Source organism: Rhamphochromis sp. 'chilingali', assembly GCF_963969265.1.
Source record: "Rhamphochromis sp. 'chilingali' genome assembly, chromosome: 15".
NCBI lineage: Eukaryota > Metazoa > Chordata > Actinopteri > Cichliformes > Cichlidae > Rhamphochromis > Rhamphochromis sp. 'chilingali'.
Window position 1 is genome coordinate 9,567,579 of NC_137942.1, and position 22,274 is coordinate 9,589,852.

Sequence of the window (22,274 nt, forward strand, 5' to 3'; positions counted from 1 at the left end):
GAGCATTCATCTAAATCCATCAGAGAATACATCTCATCTTTGAATCTTATCTTAGATTTTTCCCCATAAACAGGGCAGAAGGCAGAGCCCATAGAAACGGAAAGTCAATAACAAAAACTTTACAATAATATGACAACGTAAAGAATAAGATGATGTTTGTCTAATTATACAAAACCAGCACCAAGGTATCACTGAGTTTGTTGGTCCAGGCTCCTTTAAAGAAAGTCCTGCCACCGTCTATGTGATCTTGCAGCAACAGTCAGTGGTCTTGTTATACATGATGTATATAATATGAGAGGAGGCCGGCAAATGCTGCTACAGTCGGTGCAATCATCCAGTTCACCAATAATTCTTGGGGTCTGGGTGCATATCCTTGGCTGTGTCACAGATGATGATGATGGGTGATCCTGATGTGCCTTTGACGTAACCACTGAACTCTATGCGAACCTCTGCCTCTAGCCTCAGGTGTAAGCGCACCTGTGAGCGGAAATGTGCCGCACTTTCTGTCACTGAAGTAACGTGATGACGACAGGCGTCAAGTCCAGGTCACGTGAACCTTCCACCTGTAAACCTGTTGATTTGTGCCGCTTCCCAGAGTCGCCACTCGAGGATACGTTCAAATCTCTGCTGTTTATAATTTTATTTGTTATTTCGTGGCATCTCGCAGTAAATTCGGGTTCTATCGCAACATTTGTATACTCTATAGAAGCATTTTTTATGCTCTCCGACTGTGTGGACTTCGACCTCTGCGAGACACCTGCCTCAAACAAGGAAGTCTAGTTTGTTGACTGCGTCGCGGATGAAGTCAACGAGCGGTTAGTAAATGGGCCTAAATTGTCACGTTTAGCTGTTCTGAAAATATATTTCACCCTTAAAGCTCGTCGTGTAATTTTGGCTCGTGGACAGTGACTTCTAAACGCGATAAAGCTACTTCCGCCCTCTCCGGGACAAGGAGATCTCTTTGTTGACTGTAAAGAAGGTACGAGTCGATAAGATCATTTGAACCACATTCATCTCTTTTCTTTAAAAATGGCACTTCTTGTGTCCGTTTAGCAAACACTATTGCCTTTTTTGTCTTGTGCCTAATGGGCAGCATACAGTCACTCAGTCAAACACAGAGGGGCCGTGTGCTCACTGTAAAAAAAACTAAACCGACTTGGCGTGTTTTCTTTCTGTTTCAGATGAACCTTTCTTCGGAAGACATGGCTTCATTAACCGAAAATAATTCGTCTGCCCTGGATGCTTCAAAATCAGGCATGTCCAACATGACCATTATTGTATCAGGCAACGGAGCAATCATACAGAATGGGATGTTTTTAAACACAGTGGCTGCCCAGGTCCTTTCAGGGATATTCGTCTGGTCTGCCTTGCTAATAACTTGTCACCAGGTGAGTATGCACCATTTCACAAAAGGCTTTCATGTAAATCACTGTAAATACGTGAAAAGAACTAAAATCACTGCATTACAAAGCATCACACGCTCAAAGATGCAAATGCATAAAGAGTTCAGCTCACCATTTTAGTGTAACAGAAACAGATGTGCTGCACTTCCCTGTCCAGAGGACAGAAACAAATTATTCTATTCCTAAAGGCTTATTAGTGCACTGACTTCACTGTCCCTGCTTTTACTGTTTATTTGTTTTGGTTCTCACCCTGGCACTTTCTTATCTAATTTAAAGGTATTACTTTATTCCCATGCAAGCAAGTAATTTAGTCCCTAACTTGGTTGGACTTCCTCACTTGTTGTGAGTGTGAGCGTTGTTTTACTTTTTAGTTGTTGTTGACTACTAGATTAAAACTGACAAAAATACCCAAGCTTATTACAGGACAATGAATGCACAGTGAGCCCTCTCTGTATGGGTAAGAACATGGCCACGATGAATGAGTGGCTCACAACAGACTACCTTTACCCAGAAACCATTTTATCACTGCTGCAAAGAAGTGTTTCCGCATGTGTGGTTGATGTGCCCGCTGTGCTGAGATGATAGCTGATCATTATGTTTTTTTTTCACTCATAGTGAATGCTAAAGAGTGCTATGCACCATCAGCAGGGAAACCAACTGATTTTTTTTAAATAACATATTCCACATTATAAAGGAAGAGGATTTTGTGCTCATGTTCACTGATCTTATAGCCTAAATACTGATTATGCACCCATCCAGAATCATTGGACTAAATGTATACAGTGTCATATTTATATTATGTAGTGTGATGAATGAAAGACACGTTATTTATTTAGATAAATAAGTTTGCGACATAGAGAGCATTAAAATGTTGCAATCAGTGATCCAAAAGCAATCTGTGTTTAGGGATTTGTGACACAGTATCGAGCCAATTGGTTTTCTATCTTTTTAATATAGTACATGTTTGGCCAAACACTTGCCAGCAAGACATCTTAATTGAACAAATAAACAACAAGTGTTCCACAGGGAGGATGCTGGCTTGTAACCGACATCCTTTGTGTAGCACAGGAGGGAATAAAACGGTCTGCAGGAGGAGTGTTGCAATGCTAGTGGTGTTTCATCTGACTCCGCTCCAGATGATTGCTATAGACTCTTAAACTCACATTCTGAATACTAAACACATATCGACGATGACCTTAGATCCTCTGCTATAATGTTTCCAGTGCATTTTGGAGTAGCAATCTGTGAAGTTTGTGTGTGTATGGTGGGCTTATTGGTCCCTTTGAAACGTGAAGCATTTGGGATTAAGAACATCAGACTGAATTTATGTCATGTTTTATGACTGTATTATGTGTTCCAGGAGGCATTCTCCTTTAGCTACCATGTATACTTTAGATTCAGTCCTGTTCTAGTTTATTTGTGTATTCATTTTTCCCTTATCCATACTGTGGGCTGAAGCCATTTTTCATCACACAACTACGATTTGCCTGCGGAGTCAGAAAGGATATATATTTCTGTTTTATAAAGCAAATTTAGGGCATCATTCTACAGTCTGCTTCACTATATGTGAAATGATGGCCACCGTTTTCACAGTAATCAGCCTTTAATGTGTAGGCTGAAATGGGGATGTGCTGAGTAAAGTGCTATAAGTGAGATTTTTAGATCCATTCATGCCATTTTTTTGCATTCATGTGAAAAAAAAAAAAAATTAAATTGGTAATAATTTTCTCAATTTCCTACAGCGCTGCAAAATGCTTTTAAACACACCCATTACCACGTACACTGAAGGGTTGTCACAAACACCAGTGCCGTCACCAGTCAAAGCACTCATCTTTTTGGCTTTGCATAAATTTGTGACAAAAATGACTGAAAATGATATATCTGAAGGATTTCTTTTTTATGCTCTACACAAGGTTAGAGTTCATTTAATGTAGAGAAAGTTCTGTGATCCACAGACTAGTTGTGTGCTTGTCTAAGGTGAAGTTGTAATTATTTTCTGTATCAGTTAATGTGGCAGTTATTTTTTTGAGTGACTGGATTTGTCAATTTGTCTTGATAAGATACCCCAAAATTATATTAAAAAAATCTCATCACAGCTTTTCTAATGTTCAACAATGTTTGTTTTAAAGTCTTTAGTAATCTTTTAAATTGAAGCTATTCAGTTAACAATTTAAAAAGATCAAAAATAATGGACTAAATGGATTAATTCTTATATAGTGCCTTTCTACTCTCCCAGAGCACTCAAAGCACTTTATACAACATTCAACCATTCACAGAAGCACTTTCTATCCTTTAAGTGCTTTCTAGCTAACATTCACATACTGTATATTCATATTCCGATGGATGCATCAGAGAACAACTTGTGGTTAGTGCCTTGCCCAAGGATATTTGGCATGCAGACTGGGGGAGTTGGGGGAACAAACCATCACCCTTCCACTCCACCTAATGAGCTACAGCCAATCCAGAAATAACCACAAAAATAATCATACAAATATTGGAGGCGGTATGGTCAGAGTTGAAATAATGATGTTTTTATTTTTAGGCTAAATTGACTTGAGCTTGGTGGGATTAATTGGATTACCTCTCATATAGAGGTAGCTGACTGATGAGTCATAAGTGTCTGCGTTTACTGAGGAAATTTAAACTGCTAGTCCTTTTTTCTTCTTCAAATTGTCATTTTATGAAGAATGAATCTTGAGTTATTACCAGAAAATGTCGTCTCTCTTTATTCTTTAATAATCACTCTACTTTAAGAGGTCTTTGTGCTTGACTGCATCCATTTTCAGCAATAGTATAGCAATACTGAGGAGATAATTTGACTAATTTTTCAGTGAAATTTTATTTTTTAGCTGAAGAGACACTACTACAGATATAACTCTTCCATATTTCCCAACAGTTTTACTGTCGATTTGTTAATCTTGACAGTCTTAGCCACTGTGGTTACGTATTAGCGTTGCATTACCCAAGAGCTCTGAAAGGAAGAACCTTCCTCAGACTTTCCACTACTTATCTAACAGATATGTGTTTTATTTCCATTTTATTTATTTAAGAGCAGACTGGAAAATGCCAATCCCTTTCTTAACCATATTAACAGTAGTAATCAATAAATGTGACTCACTGGTGTAATAATTGTTCCGTGTTTATGTAAAGCTTTGTCTAAAAGCTAAAGGTCACTGATAAGAATGATAGCTGAATTGTCTGCCATATGGTGCATGTGTTAGTTTACGTGTCGTCAACCATGTTTATAGAGGCAACTGTGTGTGTGTGTGTATGTATGTGTATGCACATGTGTGTAAAAATAATAAGTTAAGACTTTTTACCAGTTTGTTAAAACAAAGTCCAGATAGCGAACATATACTTAAGTTGGAGCTCCTCAATGTAAGGTGTGGTTAGTAATCTAGTAGCAGGAATGTTCTGGGAGGGTGTGGGAGGGTGGATTATCTTTCTTTATTCTAGACAACATGCCTCTGTCCTTTTGTATTCCATTGTGGCAGTCAGAAGAGTCGCGACAAGATAAAGTGCCGCAAGAAATAACACCATACAGATTAAAAAGAAAAAGATGACATGGTTGCACTCAGGAGTTTGATATGTCTGTGTTCACTCTTTGTGATATGTCTTGTCTGTTCTATAGAAACAAAAGGAACATTAGTTATTATCGGTATAAGAGTGTCTGATAAGCTTAAAGTTGACACTTACACATCACTAACTTCCTTTTTTAAGACATTTTCAAAAAGTGAGTTACAGTTTTATTAAGTTTGTTATCAGTATACATGACTTCTGACAAGAAGTATGGGAGCCCTATGGAATTAGCTGGTCATAAAATGTGACATGATTTTCAATAGCCGCTAAAAACCACGTACTTGTGGTTTTGTAGCCCAGAACTCACTTCTAGGTAGAGTACCCGCAGTACTAAATGGTCTCCACCTAGTGACAACCTCTCTAACTGGGCTCATTAGTAAATTTTAACTCTTGTTTTTTTATGTAAATATAGTTGATGCTCATAAGTTTAGTAACTGTTTTGACCAAGAAATATCAATGGATGCTGTGTAGCAAATGGTTTGCTTTGCTTGTGGCTTTTTTTTTTCCTTCTTTAGCTCCAATGCACACCTACAATTTTGTTTCATTGATTAGACTCCAACTTTGCAAGCTCCTCACTCCAATATGCTAATTTGGGTGTTATTATACGTCTTTAGACACTTTTTGGATGTTTAAATAATACATTTAAGCAAGAGAACCCTTTTTGCTTCAAATTGTTGGTAATTAATTACAGTAATTGTAAGGTTAGTTGGGCATTTTGTGTTTTTACTGTTGTCTAGGTAAAAAGTAACTTTGAAAATGGCACTACAAGCGCTTGTAAATTAAAATGGCTTTAGATAGACTTTTTCTAGTTACAAGATATTGAAAAAAAATATGTTAATTGAAAATCAAGAACCTTTACATCGCAGTTACTGAAGTTACAGTTGCGTGATAAAGTGTTTGCCCCTTCCTGATTTCCTAGTGTTTTGCATATGTGTCACACTTAAATGTTTCAGATCATTAAACAAATTTTATTTTACACAAAGATGGCCTGAATAAATACACAATGCAGTGTTTAAATGATGATTTCACTGATTAAGGGAGAAAAGTTATCCAAACCTACCTGGTCCTGTGTGAAATATGTCATTGCGCTTATGTTAAATTGTGAATTTACTGTGATTAACCACATTTTATGGAAAACTGAGTTCATTTTCACTAAACACACTCAGGCCTGATTACTGGAAGACTGTAAAAACAAGAAATCATTGAATAAAACCTTTCTGGCAAAGTTGAGCAGGCTAAAAGATCTCAAAAGCAACACATCATGCTGTGATCTAAAGAAAAACCTGAGAAACAAAGTCACTGACATCTATCAGTCTGTAAAGGGTTACAAAGCAATTTCTACGGCTTTGGAACTCCAGTGAACCATGGTGAGAGCCATTATCCACAAATGGAGAAAACTTGGAACAGTGATGAACCTTCCCAGAAATGACCAGCCTACTAAAATTGCTCCAAGAGCACATTGACAGCTCATCCAGGAGGTCACAGAATAACCCAGAACAGCATGAAAGAACCGCAGGCTTCACATGTCTCAGTTAAGGTCAGAGTTCATGATTCAACAACAAATAAGAGAATGGGCAAAAATGGCATCCATTGGAGAACTCCAAGGATATAACCACTGCTGAACAAAAAGAATGCGCAGGCTCATCTCACATCTGCCAAAAAACAAATGGATGATCCCAGAGATTTTGGGAAAATATTCTGTTCACTGACAAAGGTTTACATCTTTTGGAAGGTTTATCCTATTACATCTGGCGGAAAGTAACGCGGCATTTCAGAAAAGGAACGTCATACCAGAATTCCTCTGCAGTGTTGTCAAAGACTCATCAAACAGTTGTTGCTGCTGAGGGTGGTCAAACCAGTTATTAGGTTCAGAGGGCAATCCCTTTTTCTATGGCCATATAGGGTTGGATTTTTTTTTCCACCTTAATAATAAACGCCTTGATTTAGAAAGTGTATTTTGTGTTTACCTTTTTTAATCTTTGTCTAATATTTAAATTTGTTTGATGATCTAAAACATTTAAATGTGATAACAAGCAAAAAAATAAAAAATCAGAAAGGGAGGGGGGGGGACTTTTTCTCACTACTATATATTAGTACTAACAGCCATTGTTTAGCTGCTTATTAAAGGCGTTATCATTATATTACCACAGAACCTGTGAACAAGTTTTTCTTATACAAAACAGACTCGTTTTAATCTGATATAAGTATAAACATTGGGTTTTGTTGTGTTCAATTGCTCCTATGATTATAAGTTTGACAAGACTGTATCAATTTAAATTTCAGTGATACAAACAGTTGGGATATAACCACCACCATATTTCCCAACTGCTTTATGTTGCAGCATTTTGCTGTGGATTTCTTAATCTTGATGGTACTAGACAGTACTTCCGTGGTGGCATTGCATTACGTCACCTTTAGAGCATCAAAAGGAACAATTACACTTAACATTTTTTCATAACATAAACACATAGTAAAACCCAGTCACTTTCTTAACTTTATTATCCATACTTCATTTTAAGTAGGTGCTTTGAACATGACTGTTTTACATGATTGTAAAACTATCCTGTCAGGTGATGATTTTTATATAAAGTCTAAAAACTACAGCTGAGTTGTCTGCCATGTGATATGTGTGTGTTGCCAGATACACTACATCCCATTTTAAATATAATTCAATTGAAACCAAGTCCAGTTACCGATCATAGTGTTAAGAGCTGTACAATGTAAGGTGTGGTCAGTAACTTTGTTTGGGGAGGTCATTAAAATGGGTGTTGGGTAATTTCTCTTTATTTTACACAACATGCTTCTAGTATTTCATTGTGGCAGACAGAACAGTCAGGGCAAGATACAATGTGGCAAGGAATACCATCCAGATTAAAAAGAAAATGGTGACATGGTTGCTCCTGGGAGCCTGGCATTTTAGTGTTTACACTCTTGTGGTTTATATTGTTTCTTCTCTGTAGAAAAATAGAATTAGAATAGAATAGAATTCAACTTTATTGTCATTGCACATGTCACAGGTACAGGGCAACGAAATGCAGTTTGCATCCATCCAGAAGTGCTTTAGCCATGATATACATATATTACAATATATATTAGCAATAATATAGATATGTAAGTATATTACAGAAAAAAAATGAATTAGTTATCACCCCTATGTTACCATTCTCCACTACAGATGTCTGATAAGCTGAAAAGCTTGATAAGTAACCATAAAGTAAAAACTTCAAAGTCCAAAGACATTAAACAATGGTGAGTTACAGTTTTATTAAGTTTATTATCAGTATGCAGTGATTAAAAAAATCTAAGCCTTATGGAGGCTGAATTGACTCTTGAAATACCTGGTCATAAAATGTGATATGATCTTCATCTCTGCTACTGATATACATAAACATATTGATTTTAAGCTAATAACATACTGACATTTAACATATAAAACTTGGTGTTTTGAATGATCTAAATCATACCAATAAATCATCTCCACTTAATAACAACCCTGTTGTAAATCCTTAACCCTTTTCATGTTTATGCTAAGTCTAGTGACTATTCTAATAAATATCAACAGATGTTTGTGAGTAGCAAGTGGTTTGTTCGTCTCTATTTTGTACTCTAGGTTTGCCAACTCCTCACTCCTTATGTGGATGTCATTAGCGTAGTTGTCTGCACACTTTCTAGTGTTCTATTAGTATATAAATGATGGATTCAGTATATACAAAAGCTCTTTTTGGCCAGCATCTTCATTACAATTGATATATTTTTAACTTAAAGTTAAATTTAGAGTTAACAAATTGTTAAAGAATTTATCAGTCAATTCAAAAGGTGAAAAGGAATAAATGTCAAACTGCATATTCTGTTCTTGATTTACATAGAAAGATAGATGGTTTTCTACTTTGTATTTGATTCATATGAATGTAAATATGTGTTTTCTTTGGCCAGGTAACAAGTCATTTTGACACTTCATAAATAATGAATTAAAAAAAAAAACAATTATTTTCAAGTTGAGGTTGTAATACTCCTTATAACCAGTTTTTCGTTGAACAATAAAGGCAGGTCTGAACCAATTTTCACATGTAGGCAGACATCACTTCTATAGTTATAGAAGTTATTGTATTCATAACCCTTTTTTGTGGTTCTGTATTAATGCTTGGCAATAAAAGGGCTATTTGTTTCCTAATTGTTCTCCTATGCTTTAACTATGTTTTTATTGCAGATCTATACACACCTTAGATCCTACACCGTCCCAAATGAGCAGCGCTACATCATCCGCATCCTGTTTATTGTGCCAGTTTATGCCTTTGATTCTTGGCTCAGCCTTCTTTTCATCAGCAACAACCAGTACTATGTCTACTTTGATTCTGTCCGAGACTGCTATGAAGGTAAGTATCACAAGAACCAGTACTGTGGGTGATGGTGTTCTTCATGGGCAGTCATTGTTACTTCCATGCCTTTGTTTTATATGGCTGCCAGGAGTAGAAACACAAGGAAGTAGCCAGACTAGTTTTTCACAGCAGTCGTTGTTCTCATGTGCGTAGACCTCATTATTTCAGGTGTTACATTTTTAGGGTGAGTTGAATTTTTTTTGGTGAATTTGTTTTGTTCCCTGGTTTGCAGTGTTTCTGTCTTTCAGGAAAGGTAATTTATTTTGGTTTGATATTGAAAATCCTGCAGCAACTTTCAATATGCAAATCTAATTTAAACCCTGTTCTCTAGGTGGCAGTTAGGTAGAGTAGCCGCTTTCTACAGTGTACCTATAACTATGAATTGAAGTTTTGAGACTAAAGCACTTCACCGGTGGCAAAGGTGAATCATATGCAAAATGGAGAAAGAAGAAAAATAGGAAATGCATTATTCAAGCGATTAGTTTCCAGTTTGCAGGCCAATTTTGTGGCTGATTGATAGTGCGGTGCATCAGGAAGCAGGAAGACTGGAATACCACCAGCGGCTACGGCTAAAACATAATGAACCTTCTCTTGACTGGACACCATCTGCATTAGCTTCATTAATCCCTCTTTAAATAGCAACAAAGGATTAGGAAGGGATTTCCGAGACACAGAACCCTTAGAAGCTTCTTAATGTAAGGACTAAAACATTTATTGTTATAAAATGTAGGACTAATTATTTTTTATCATGTGAAAGTTTTTTCCTCTAAAATGATTTGACCTTTTTGGTGAAGTTAAACTTAAAGGTGATGGAAAATTATCCTACAGTTTAAATTATTCAGTGAAATGTGTTTGAAATTTGGTAAAAAGACAAATAACTCTTCCTTTTTTGTTACAGCTTTTGTCATTTACAATTTCCTGAGCCTGTCCTTTGAGTATTTGAGAGGAGAGAGTGCAATCATGTCAGAGATCCGAGGGAAGCCTATACAGTGAGTGCACTCAGTTCTATGTTACATGTACATGATGGAAAGCTTTTTAGTGTTAATGATTACGTTGACCTAGGAGTAATAAATACATTAGTTCACCTGGAACCAACTATAGTTGTTTTTTATGATCCCAAAAGGTCCAAAGTGCGTTTTCTACTCTTGAATTAGCATTTTGTTTGAACAGCACAGTGAAAGTGCTACCAATAAACTGCTGTGTTGTTCATAGGTGAGGCTTCTCTTTATCTCTCTGCTTTTACCCAGTCTTCATAAGCTGTGTTTATGGCTGACTCAGCCATAGGGCAGCTAGTCTGGGCCAGTTTCTCGAGTGTGTTCAGACTCTAATCTGATCTCTGTTAAATGATGGTATTTCTTAAGGATCATTCACCCTTTAGGAATTCAATGGAAACTCTGATTTGAGCTTTGTGACATTATCAGAAGCAGCCATCAGAATATGGACACACTGCATATAAAGCTATAAATGGTTGCTGACCATGCTATAAAAGGAAAACATTGTCAGCAACAATACTCAGATAAGGTATGACATTTAAACGATCTTTAGTTTGGTTCCAATGGGCCCAAAGTCTGCCGAGGAAAAAATCCCCAATACCATTACACCACCACCACCAGTTTGAAACATTGATACAAGCAGGTTGAATCGGTGCTTTCATGTTGTTTTCGACAACACCCCTACCGTCCGAAAGGTAGGAACTAAGATTCATCAGACCAGTTCTCATCTTCCAATTCTGGTGAAATTGCATCTTTGTTTCATGCTCTCCTCTGACAGCAGTGGCACCCGGTGTGTTCTTTTCCAGCAGTAGCCCATCTTCCTCAAGGTTACATGTGCTGTGCGTTCAGAGATAGCCTTATGCATATCTTGGTTTTAACAAGTGGCTGTTTGAGTTGTTGTTGCCTTTTTCAACTTCAGGCAGTTGGGCCATTTCACCTGGCATCAACAAGACATTTTCACCCAGAGAATTGACATTTATTGGATATTTTCGTTTTTGGACCAGTCTCTGTAAATCGTAGAGATGCAGGAAAATCTCAGGAGATGGGCGATTTTTGAAATATTCAGTCCAGCTGCTGTTACCAACAACCATGCCAAGCTCAAATTCTCTTAAAGCACTACTCTTTACATTCTAATGATTGAATGGAGAAGAGAAGATGAATTTAAACAGGTTATCCTGTGCTTGTCTACATGCCTAAATGCATTGGATTGCTGCAACGCCATTGGTTGATTTAGATATTTGAGTTAAACAGTTGAAAAATTAAAAATAAAAATATTAAAAATAAAAAAGATATATACCTATATAGGTAGATATAGATATGTATAGATCCTCATGAGCCAGGTGATACCTTCTAATGTGTTTTTCTGTCAAACCAATGATCCAAAGCCCAAATATACTCAGTTCACAGTAATCTAAAATATAGCCAGATAAAATGTAAAATCTCCACAAAAGCTTGAACAAATTGATGTCTTAAGTTTTTGTTTGAAAAATATCTTTTGTGTACTTTGCTTGATTTTGTTATCAGACATTTCAGTATTGACACAACTTAAAAACTCATGTTCTGTTGACTTGACAGATCAAGTTGTCTGTATGGTACCTGCTGCCTCGTTGGAATGAGCTACTCCATTGGCTTTTTGAGATTCTGCAAACAGGTAAGCTTCAATCATGCTTTTATCTCTGCTCTAAACACTCTCCTTCGGGCCTCTGAAATAAACTCGCACGAAGTGAATACAAGAATACATCCAAAAAAAAGAAAACGAAAACCCTTCACTGCGAGTTATTATTCACTTCAAGTCTTCAGACTGCTTAAAAATGACAGCTGTTATAATTGGCTCTGTGTTTTTTCAGAGGATAACATCCATTGGTTACAAAAAGGAAAACAAAAGCAATCGAGGCCAGGTGAAAGCAGTTTGATAATAAACACAGAGCGATGATATGAGCTGTCAGCGCAGTGCTTCATCCCAGTGTCTTGGGATGCTGCACAAGCTTCCAGTCTAACACTGATGGATATTAGAACTGTCTTCAAAAGAAAATGCATAAAATGAACATTTTTTAATAAGAAGCAAGTGATAAACACTCATTGTGCCCTGGCAGAAGTCCTCCATGAAATGTTTTAAAAGGAAAATCTTGCAATTTCTTTGAGGTAAAGCTATAAACAAGATAATTCTCTACGAGGGGGTAATTAAGACAAGACAAGAAGAAGATAGATCCAGATACTCCAGTATTTTTTTTGTAATTTGTTGTGTATCAGTGAAACGTAGGCCTAGAGAAAGGGCTTAATACTAAGCTTTCTATAAATCTAGCACCTTACAACTGATTAAATTCTGTTTTGCTTATGTAAACCAAAGCAAAGTCATTGACAGTTGCTCCAAACAAGCTTAAGTGGCTGCCATACATATTAATATATTTGAACTAAATCACTGAAGCACTTCATATCGATCACACAAAGCTGTGGTTCAGAATAAGAAAACACTGTTCTCTGTGAGTTTCTTTACAAGAAAGTACTTAAACTGGAAGAACGTGACATCTGATAGGCCTCGATCTACATTCACAGGTGTAACGAGCATTAAAATTCTTCGCACATTTTGAGAACGCGTCAGTTTGTGATTATAAGGGGGCTTAACAAATGAAATAGTGATATGAAAAAGCAGCCTGGAGTCATGGTGTTTCTTGAAGATAAGGTTAGAGGATAAGCTGCTCTTACATCCTAAACTGTTCGATGACATTTCAGTTTTAAGTCATTTATCTCATTGTCGGATGCTTTGGGGAATCATTTTTCTTGAAACTGAGCACAAGTGAAATCCCGTGGATGTGAATTGTGGCTGTTTTGCTTCCAAATAAACAAATAAGGTGCAGTAAAACATGGTATGACCGCAAAGTGTTGTAGTTTGATCATTTTAATAGGTTGCTGTACTTAATATTCTATCAAATGTGCAAATTTGTAATCACAAGTTGAATTAGGCTGACATGAAGTCGCCCTCTGTGAGCGAATCCTTCACCAAAGCTTATGCCTTGTTTTAGAATTTGAAATGTCTGGATCTGTTTGTAAAATGAAAGATTCTTCTTTTGCCCACTGTCCTCTTCTCAACCAAGTTTCATGAAACTCAGTTTAGTAGTTTTTTGTGTAATCCTGCTGACAGACAAACGAAAAGCTCTGAAAACATACCTCCATCTCAGCTCCTTGGCAGAGGAATAACATACATCTTCAGCTTTCCAGGGCTTTGAAGAGCTTCACAATATTTTTGTGTCCTCAGCTTCACTGTTTTGATTGTTTCTTATCGCACTTCTAGTGTGTAGTGTGAAATCTACATGGTTAACACCAAACAGCAAAGAGACTCACTGACTAGTTGTTAGTCAAGATGAAAAAACATGCAGAATTACAGTGTCCTCTTACATATGTATCATGCAGTGCACTCTCACATGTATCTGAGATTAGTATTTAAGTGTATGAAGACTGTGGATTGCTTGGACTGAATTAATTTGAACCAGAAACCATGGTTGACTGTTAATCCACTGCAAACTATGGCCGTGTATTTTGTTTTCAATTTTAAGCATGGCAGGAAGTATCATGCAAATTACTTGCTTTGGGGATATTCGGGGTGACAAGCTTGCACTCGAATAGGCGTACGGTAAGTGAAAACTGCTGGTACTTGAGCTTCAAAGTAAATCGGTGTTCTAAACGATTATCGATGCCGTTTTGCCAAGCTGACCATTGTCACTGGAAATCCCTCAAGTTGAAAAGACCTGGTCTGTTGCTTTCAAGTGTAGCAGCAGTGATGGGAGTTTAGAGCAACCTCTTTCAAATTGGTTAGTTCTGGCTTCAATACACAACACAGAGAGCACCTGTCACTCTTGGGATGCATGCATGCATGCAGGTCTCAATTCGCTGCCTACTTTGTTGTTTCATCCACCTTCCATCCAGATCAGCATTAAAACATGTATCCTGTAGGTTAAATAAATAATATTTTACAATGATAAGGTGTTTTAAGTCTTTTAATAATTACAGCAATGATTTGTTGTATGAAATATGCCTGCTTGTTTTGTTGCTGAGAGCATCTGTCAGCTTGATTTAAGAGCAGTTAGCGTAGTTCAAAGACTGGATATGATAACTCTGCACAGAAACTGATGTTTAAAAACAATTTGTTGTTTTATGGGACGATGCTGCAGGACAGTTTCTTACCTTTGAGCAATTGCCCAGCAACCAGAAGAGATCCCAGGAAGTTGTTTCTCATAGCCAAAAAATGGTTCAGTGCATAACCCCTCATAAAACCATAAAACGGTTATTTGTCTTTTAACCTGTTTATTACCATGTCAGGAGATGGAATTGTGTTTTGTTTGTTTTTTTCCTTTCTTTTTTTCTTCAATTGTGTAAGCTCATACATTTATTAGCTGTACTAAATACAAACAATAACTGAATTGGTGTATACGACATATAATGTAAAAAATCATACCTTGTGAGGTGGGAAAATGGCTGGTGACGACATTAAAGGGATTGGGGATATAACAGACTGTTTTTGTCTGTCAGATGTGCAAACAGATTCTCACATCCTCCTTCATAGTTTCTTGATGTCTCATTCTGAATTACAATTTCTTCTTCAGGCGACTCTCCAGTTCTGTGTTGTCAAACCCATCATGGCAGTCATCACCATCATCCTGCAGGCCTTTGGCAAATATCACGATGGAGATTTTAAGTGAGCACCACCTCTCTTTGCATTTCCTTCTCCATGTATCATATGCTTCCTCATGATAGCCAGAAGGCTTGTTTGCTGTTTATGTGCATGGGAACAATTTGCAAATAGAGATAATTATATCACCTCTTCACAGCTGGCATGATGAAAATAGTTGAATTAAAAGTATTTATTTTAAGCTGAAACTGATGGATAGAAACTTCACATGTGCCCTGCTGTGTTTGTCCCAGTTGTGTCACATGTGTAGCCACACTCACAGCTTCATTGGCATTGTTGATAATGTGAAGTTATTGCTTTTTGCAACTTTCCCTGAAATGTAGTGTTTTGAAATGAAAGCCCTTCATTCTTTTTCTGTTATGCTTGGAGGAGAAGCATTGCTTCATTTCACATTTTTACTTTGTCTGTCAAAAGCTGGGGATAAATTGCAGACAGAAAGATTTAATTACAGCATACTTTAGTGCTTCACATGTGCCAATAAGGTTTTTAACAGAACAAGGAGAGTGTGATATATTCAATAAAATTAGCTTTAGCATATAATCAAAAGCTATAAAATCTGCAGGCCGTAAATTCTCCCGACTTATTTTCAGGTGCTCTTCTGTGCCTCTTGATTCACCGTCTCTCTCTGAAGATTCAGCTGTGACAACACTTGTTTCACAACGAAGCACAGAGTTCAATGAGGGCTTTTTATAGAAGTATCCAATCAGCTTTATATCATCGCCCACTTTTTAGAAGTTTAAAGTTATTATTTCTTCATATACTTCAACATGAAAAATGGCAGTCAGAAATAAGTGTCTTTCTTCACATCTTTCTTTAGGCTCTGCAGTAAGGCTATAATGATTCACAGATTGTTTACTTATACGCTTTCAGCCAACCGTGCACGGTATACTGCATGGGAGTAATTAGTGTAGTCACAGCTGAATCCTCAGAGAGGCTCTCTAGAATGCAAAAAGGGTAAAAAGGCAGGCTGACAATCAAAAATGTCTGTTTACTGGATGCATCCTAAAAATAAGAAGGCTGTGTATATATAAAAGTCTTAACCTCTTGTTCAAAGAAGAGGACAAAAAGATGCGATATGGCTGAAATGTCCTCAAATTTAAGCCACTTCTTCTCAGTCAGCTTGAAGAGCTGAAGAAGTCAAAACCCAAATAAGTAGACACTATCAAAAGAAATCCTATATATGTTTGCAAATTTACTATGCCGTTCTTCCAACTTTCTTTTCATGCAGTGTGAATGGAGGATACCTGTATATCACAATCATCTACAATATTTCAGTCAGCCTGGCCCTCTACGCTCTATTCCTTTTCTTCTTCGCAACAAGTGACCTGCTCAGACCGTACGAACCGGTGCTCAAGTTTCTCACAATTAAATCCGTCATCTTCTTATCCTTCTGGCAAGGTAAGCTCAGTGTGCGTGTCCCCTTTTTTTCTTTTCTTTGCCAGCCTATAGAATTATATAAATTGATTTAAAAATGTTGTCTTTTTGAAGGAATGGTCCTCGCCATCCTGGAGCGCTGTGGCGTCATTCCCAATGCACTTTTCATCGACGGACACGAGGTTGGCGCCGGTACTGTGGCGGCGGGCTGGCAGAACTTTATCATCTGCATTGAGATGTTCTTTGCTGCCATTGCCCTCAGATACGCCTTCACCTGCACTGTCTACCAGGAGAAAAAAAATGAAGTGCCAGGTGAGGGATGTCGTTTTTACAGAGAACAGAGGAAACAAACAACAAACAATTGATTGTTACCTCTTGTCCTCGCCTTGAAAATCTGTTGACGTCTTCCCAGGCTAATTGCCCTTCTTCCCTAGAGAATAAGGAGTGACACTGGCCTGAAAGCCTGGGAAGTAAAAGTAATTGAATTGCCCTGTACCTCTTTAGACCAGCAACTTGGAGGAGTCACAATACCTCTGATTTAAGCGATATAGAAACTGAAATGTGTAGCTATAGATTTACACATTTGCACTTGAGTTAAATCTAGTGCAAACATGAACTATGTGACTGTTGGAGTTGCTGAGCATATAATTTGACTAATAAGTTAGAGAAAATTTGCCTTTGAGCAAACCAGAGGAAAATGAGGGGAAAGGCACTGTACTTTAAAAAGGATGAAGTGAGCGATGCTGCTTGCAAGAAAATTGCAAATAGAAGCTAAAAGATGTGTCTTCTGCCATTTTGCAATGTTTCCTGATATAGGAAATCCTACATTCCTTAAAATCCGTACTATACACAATTTCTGGAAATGCTGATGAAAAGGCATAGTTTCATTTAAACTTCTTTGAATTCAGAATTGAAATGTGGTCCACTTGGATAGAACAGTGTTTCTCTATAGAGTACCTCATTATTAGATTAGTTTTAAGTCACCCCGTTCAAGAATACAGCTGAACTTTGGGACAATAACATTCATATTTCCTCGGGTGTTGATATATGTTATTTCAGAAGTTGCCACACCCCCTGGTTTACAGTTTCACCAAACCTTGGTCAGCCATGCCTAACTACCACACCTTACGCTTCTCGTTGCACACCTTCGTAAGCCTGAGCCAGTGACCCTGAAACCAAAATCTGTTTTTTTTTTACCAGCCCCCCACCCCCTTTTTTATTTTTTATTGTTGTCTTACAATAAACAGACAGTACAAATTAAATATTTAGTCACTTGATGGCGACAAGCCCTATTTTTGGTCACTTAACCAGATCAAAAACCATTTTGTCTCTACAATGAAATCAATACAATGATCACACAATGTTGATTGCACAGATTAGTGGATTTTTGGATGTTTTGAACATTTAGAAGTACTAACAAATTATTAAAACTGGATCCCACCAATAACTGGAATTCATTATTAAGGGTTTATTAGTTTGTTGTTGTTTTTTAAGACATGAAATTACTTTTTGTGACCAATTGCTAGCATTGCAATTGGGACGTTTTGATAGACATTATTGTCAGTACATGAAAACTCTACTCCTTTTTAAATTTTCAGTGATTTAATAAAGTATTATGCCGTTATTTAAAAAAAAATAAATGTTCACTTCACATTTATTTGCATTCAGATGGCCAAATTGATCACTTTTGTGAAATTTTTAAAGCAATTATATTGCAGTCTCATTTTGTCTGATCGTTAATGTGCCCCTGTCCTCGTTCCTGCTTTTCTACAGAAATTCTCCCACCAATGCAGAGCATTTCCAGTGGTCTGAAGGAAACGATAAACCCGGGAGACATGGTGCAGGATGCCATCCACAACTTCTCTCCAGCCTATCAGCAGTACACCCAGCAATCCACACAGGAGGTGACCCTGCCCACCACAAATGGAAAAGTGGCCACAGGCAACAAGAGCTCCCGCAAGTCTGACAAAATCATGCTGATTACATCTGATGATGAGTACTAGGCATTTTTCCAGCAAGATCCAGGTGTTTGTGCCCTTCCCACCCCTGTTGCTGACCCCCTGGAGGAACAGCTTTATCTTATAGTGCATAAAGCTGGATTGAACCCAGGTGTTTAATTTTGAGTTTCCCAGTATTTCAGATGAGCTTCCTACTTCTGTCCTGTTTCAATGCTAATTTGACCACATGATGGATTACGTATTAAAATGAATAGCTTAATAGCCAGATATCTGATCTGAGTTCATATCAGCAGTAATAATTGCATGAAAACGACATGTCGCCTTCACTCTATCAGAGAAGACTGGAGCGCTGTGTTTTATTTAAATCAAGCTGCTGGATTTTCAGCTGTGTCGCCGATGCTGATTCTGTCATTATGTCACTGCTCGCGCTCTGGCCGTCTGAAGTGTGCTCCCTCTGATTCGTGTCAGCTTCAAAGAGGAGATGATTAATGTGTGACTCCAGGTGGGAAGCAGGGAAGCCAGCGATGGCTGGGAGTGGCACTTCATGGACCGTTTCCCGCATCTGCTTGTTTGAAGTATTTGCTGAGCATTCCTCAGCACGGTTTCCTGACAAATGGAAGGATTTGTTCAAAGACACATTAGTTTTGGAGCAGGCACTTCACAATGCTTTGTGTCTACCGTAGCAGGGATAAACTGGATAAACCTGCCTCCTACAGTGTGGGAGTTACATTATTCTCATTAATTTCCTCAGTGTGCTAAAGAGTGAAACTCAGTGCAACTAGACAGCAGTTTACTAGATTCGTTTTTCACAGTTCCTGCAGCGTTGTACTTTTAGTGGCGCTTTATTTTGTTTTTTTAGGCTGACATGTGGACATCACTATTTACATTATGATTCCATGTTCCAGGGATTGTGAAATCTGTACAGAATTTGATTAGTTCGATATGATATGTTCTGTTTGGAGTATAATTTTAAAGATCCTAATAATATTTATTGTGTGTATCTCAGGCCTAGATAAAACCAAAACCTGTGCTAGGAGAAAAAGACTTTTGCTCATTTCTTTTTTTTCCCCCTTCAGCAAACATGAGAGTTGTTTTAAAACAGAGGCTAACAAATGCTTGTGAATTTTTATACCCTCTTGTGCCAATAATGCCTGTCTTTCTGGGAAAGCAGAAATTAATTTACATTTGGGTATAAAAACATTCAAAATTGTTTTATTCTTGTTTCTTAATCAGCCAAATAAAATAAGAGGTTTCCTTCTCTAACTCACATGTTTTTTGTTTTAATGAGAAAAAAGACTCAGTGACCCTTATTTATAGGAATAAATTTACCACACATTAAATAAGAGCAGAAACAACATAGATTTTATTTGTACATGAGGGTAGTTCATTAAGAAAACATGTAAATGAATGTAAAAAATAATTTAGGTGTTTTTTCTTTTTAATAAAATTACACAAATCATTGAAATAAATATAAAATATATGAGCAGAGTAATGACAAGTCATGAATGGTACATACTCAATTTATGCTGCCTTTTTACTGCTATTTGACAGTCACTCTAAGCCTCGAGACATTTATCTCAAACTCACAAACGCAGAAGTTGCTGCTGTTAAACTAACATTCAATGTATTTCATCCATAATTTTAGCCACACCTAATCTGTACACATGCTCCACTCTTACAATATTAAAACTGACTTTCTACATGGCTAAAGTTAAATACTATAGCTTGTAGGACTGGCAAAGCTTGTGTGTTGAAGCTTATTTAATCAAAGACGGCTGATCACCTCGAACACTTACTCAAGATATACAAGCATGCACATTTCTGTACATGCATTTGCTATAATTATTGTATGAAAGATTTAAAAAAAGATCTGTTCTATTACTGCTCCTTGGTATTAACTGCGGTTTACTTCGATGTAGAAAGAAAGCTGATCAAACCAAGGTTTGTATTCACCCATGGCAGGAGGGTTTTTTTTATTTTCCCCTATAAACATGTCTACATTAATGTATCTACATCTTTAACCTTCTTTAAACTTGTGTGTCTACTAGACTTTTTTGGGTAGCTTAAGAAAAGAGCATGAATAAACTCTCTGCTAGGTCATACTGAAATGTAGAACTTAATTCACCCAGAGGAAGGTTTGTCCTTATTTAGGCACTGTACATAAATATATACTTTAAAATTTGAAACTGTTTTTTTTTTTTTTCAGGTAATTATTATTTAGGTGTGCTCATAAAAAAGTATTCACCTCAGACTCAAATACAGTAATAAGTGCTAAAATTAAAGAAACCCTGATGTAGCTTAGTTTTGCTTGGAAACTAAACCACAAGAGGTCACTGTAATGCTATGCAGAAAATGCTTTTAGCCACAAAGCCTTTTAGGTGAATGTGCTCAAGAAATAAGTTATGTAAACAGGTAATATGTACTCATTTGTCCAAGGCTTGACACATTCCTTATCTGTAAGAGGCCTGGGTGAACAGTCGTAAAAGAGCTTTGGGGTTCTTTTTGTTTTGTTTTTTGTTAAGCAGTTACAAAAGCATTGCAGTCACTGAAATTTCTGGCTTGACATATTTAGAAAAGTATACCAGGTTTAGTGGCTGCAGGGGCGGACTAGGTTTGCATGCAGGTTGATCTGTTTTAAGAGCAAATTTTCCTCATATTCTATTTGCAATATTCTTAATAATTCCTCAGTTAACGCTGCCCAAAAGCCTATTTTGCAAACTAAACACTTGGTTGAAATTAGGCACTTTTGATATTAGGCAGTGTTTCGTGTTACACTCGAAATGATCAAATTTGACATGACAAAATATGATAGCTTCTACAGAAGGTCATCTGCAGCCTGCATGTAACCCTAGTTACTGTCGTGCATTAGATACATGTGAATATGCTGAGAAGAACTATTCTTGGGCCATAAATACTCACAAAACTTAAGTTACGAAAACAGTTCTCTCATTGTAAATTTGAATACTATTTTTTTTCCTTTTTTTTTCTTTTTAAGAGAAAAGTTCAGCATTCATATAATTAGACTTCAAAGACCGATTACATAATCACACCACTCCCAGCATAGTAAAAGACATAAATATAGAAAAATATGTACTATATAATGTATATTTATATAATGTATATGCTTATAAAACTAAGTATCAGGAAAAAAAGAACATGGGCTGTATTGACACAAACCAAATGAAAAATACAAAATGAGAGTAAGAACACAGCAATGCCCCTGCTTATAAATCACAGCAGGTTGTACAGCAGTAAAGTTCCCCATACTGTTCTTTGCAGCTATGGAACAGGGGAAGAACAGTCATGTCCTCTTAGCCAAGAGAAAATCCTGACATGAACAATCTATTGACTTCACTCCAAATTGGGAATGGATTCTCGGTAAGAACAGCTCGATTTCAAGTGAATTTCATATTTAAATACGGTATTACAAAATGTACAATGAGAGCAAGGCCTTTACTGCATTTAGTTATCTTGACACCACAGTTTCTAGAGACGGGCGTCAGGAGTTCTCTTGTAGAAGAGCGTGTCAAAAGAAAAGTAGCTGGTTACTGTTTCGGAAATACCAACACCGGCAGCAGCACTTCTTGTGACCCAGTATTAGGAATGATTTCTATTTGGACGGAGTTCTCAATCTAAGGGACAACAGAAGCGGTGGGAGCTTTGCCGTCTCTAGTCTGTAATATACAGTAAGCAACTTGAATTGCATCATACTTAAAAGGTCTGCTCTTATTATTATATCCAATATGGATTACCTACCAAGAGTTGCATACAAAGAAAAGAGATTAAACACCACTCAGTAAGTGCCTCAGCAGATAGTAGTAGTTCACTATCATTAGTTACATTCGGCACAACTTTCCTGTAAGTGGTCCGACCACATTGTGTTTTCACCTAGTTAAGCTCCAGTAACT

General features: G+C 37.1%; 1 protein-coding gene across 2 annotated transcripts; it reads left to right on the forward strand.

Moving 5' to 3' along the window:
- The first annotated feature begins 534 nt into the window (after window positions 1–534).
- On the forward strand, window positions 535–22,231 carry tmem184a (transmembrane protein 184a). Of its 2 annotated transcripts, none has more exons than XM_080905520.1 (9): window positions 535–979; window positions 1,182–1,388; window positions 9,190–9,355; window positions 10,257–10,347; window positions 11,926–12,001; window positions 14,949–15,040; window positions 16,263–16,432; window positions 16,523–16,720; window positions 18,182–22,231. In XM_080905520.1, exons 2-9 carry the CDS (start codon window positions 1,182–1,184, stop codon window positions 18,409–18,411), a joined length of 1,230 nt encoding a protein of 409 aa, XP_080761646.1. In that variant the 5' UTR covers window positions 535–979; the 3' UTR covers window positions 18,412–22,231. The 2 variants fall into 2 exon arrangements, with proteins under 2 accessions (XP_080761646.1, XP_080761647.1); XM_080905521.1 differs by having other exon boundaries at window positions 535–815.
- The last annotated feature ends 43 nt before the right edge of the window (window positions 22,232–22,274 follow it).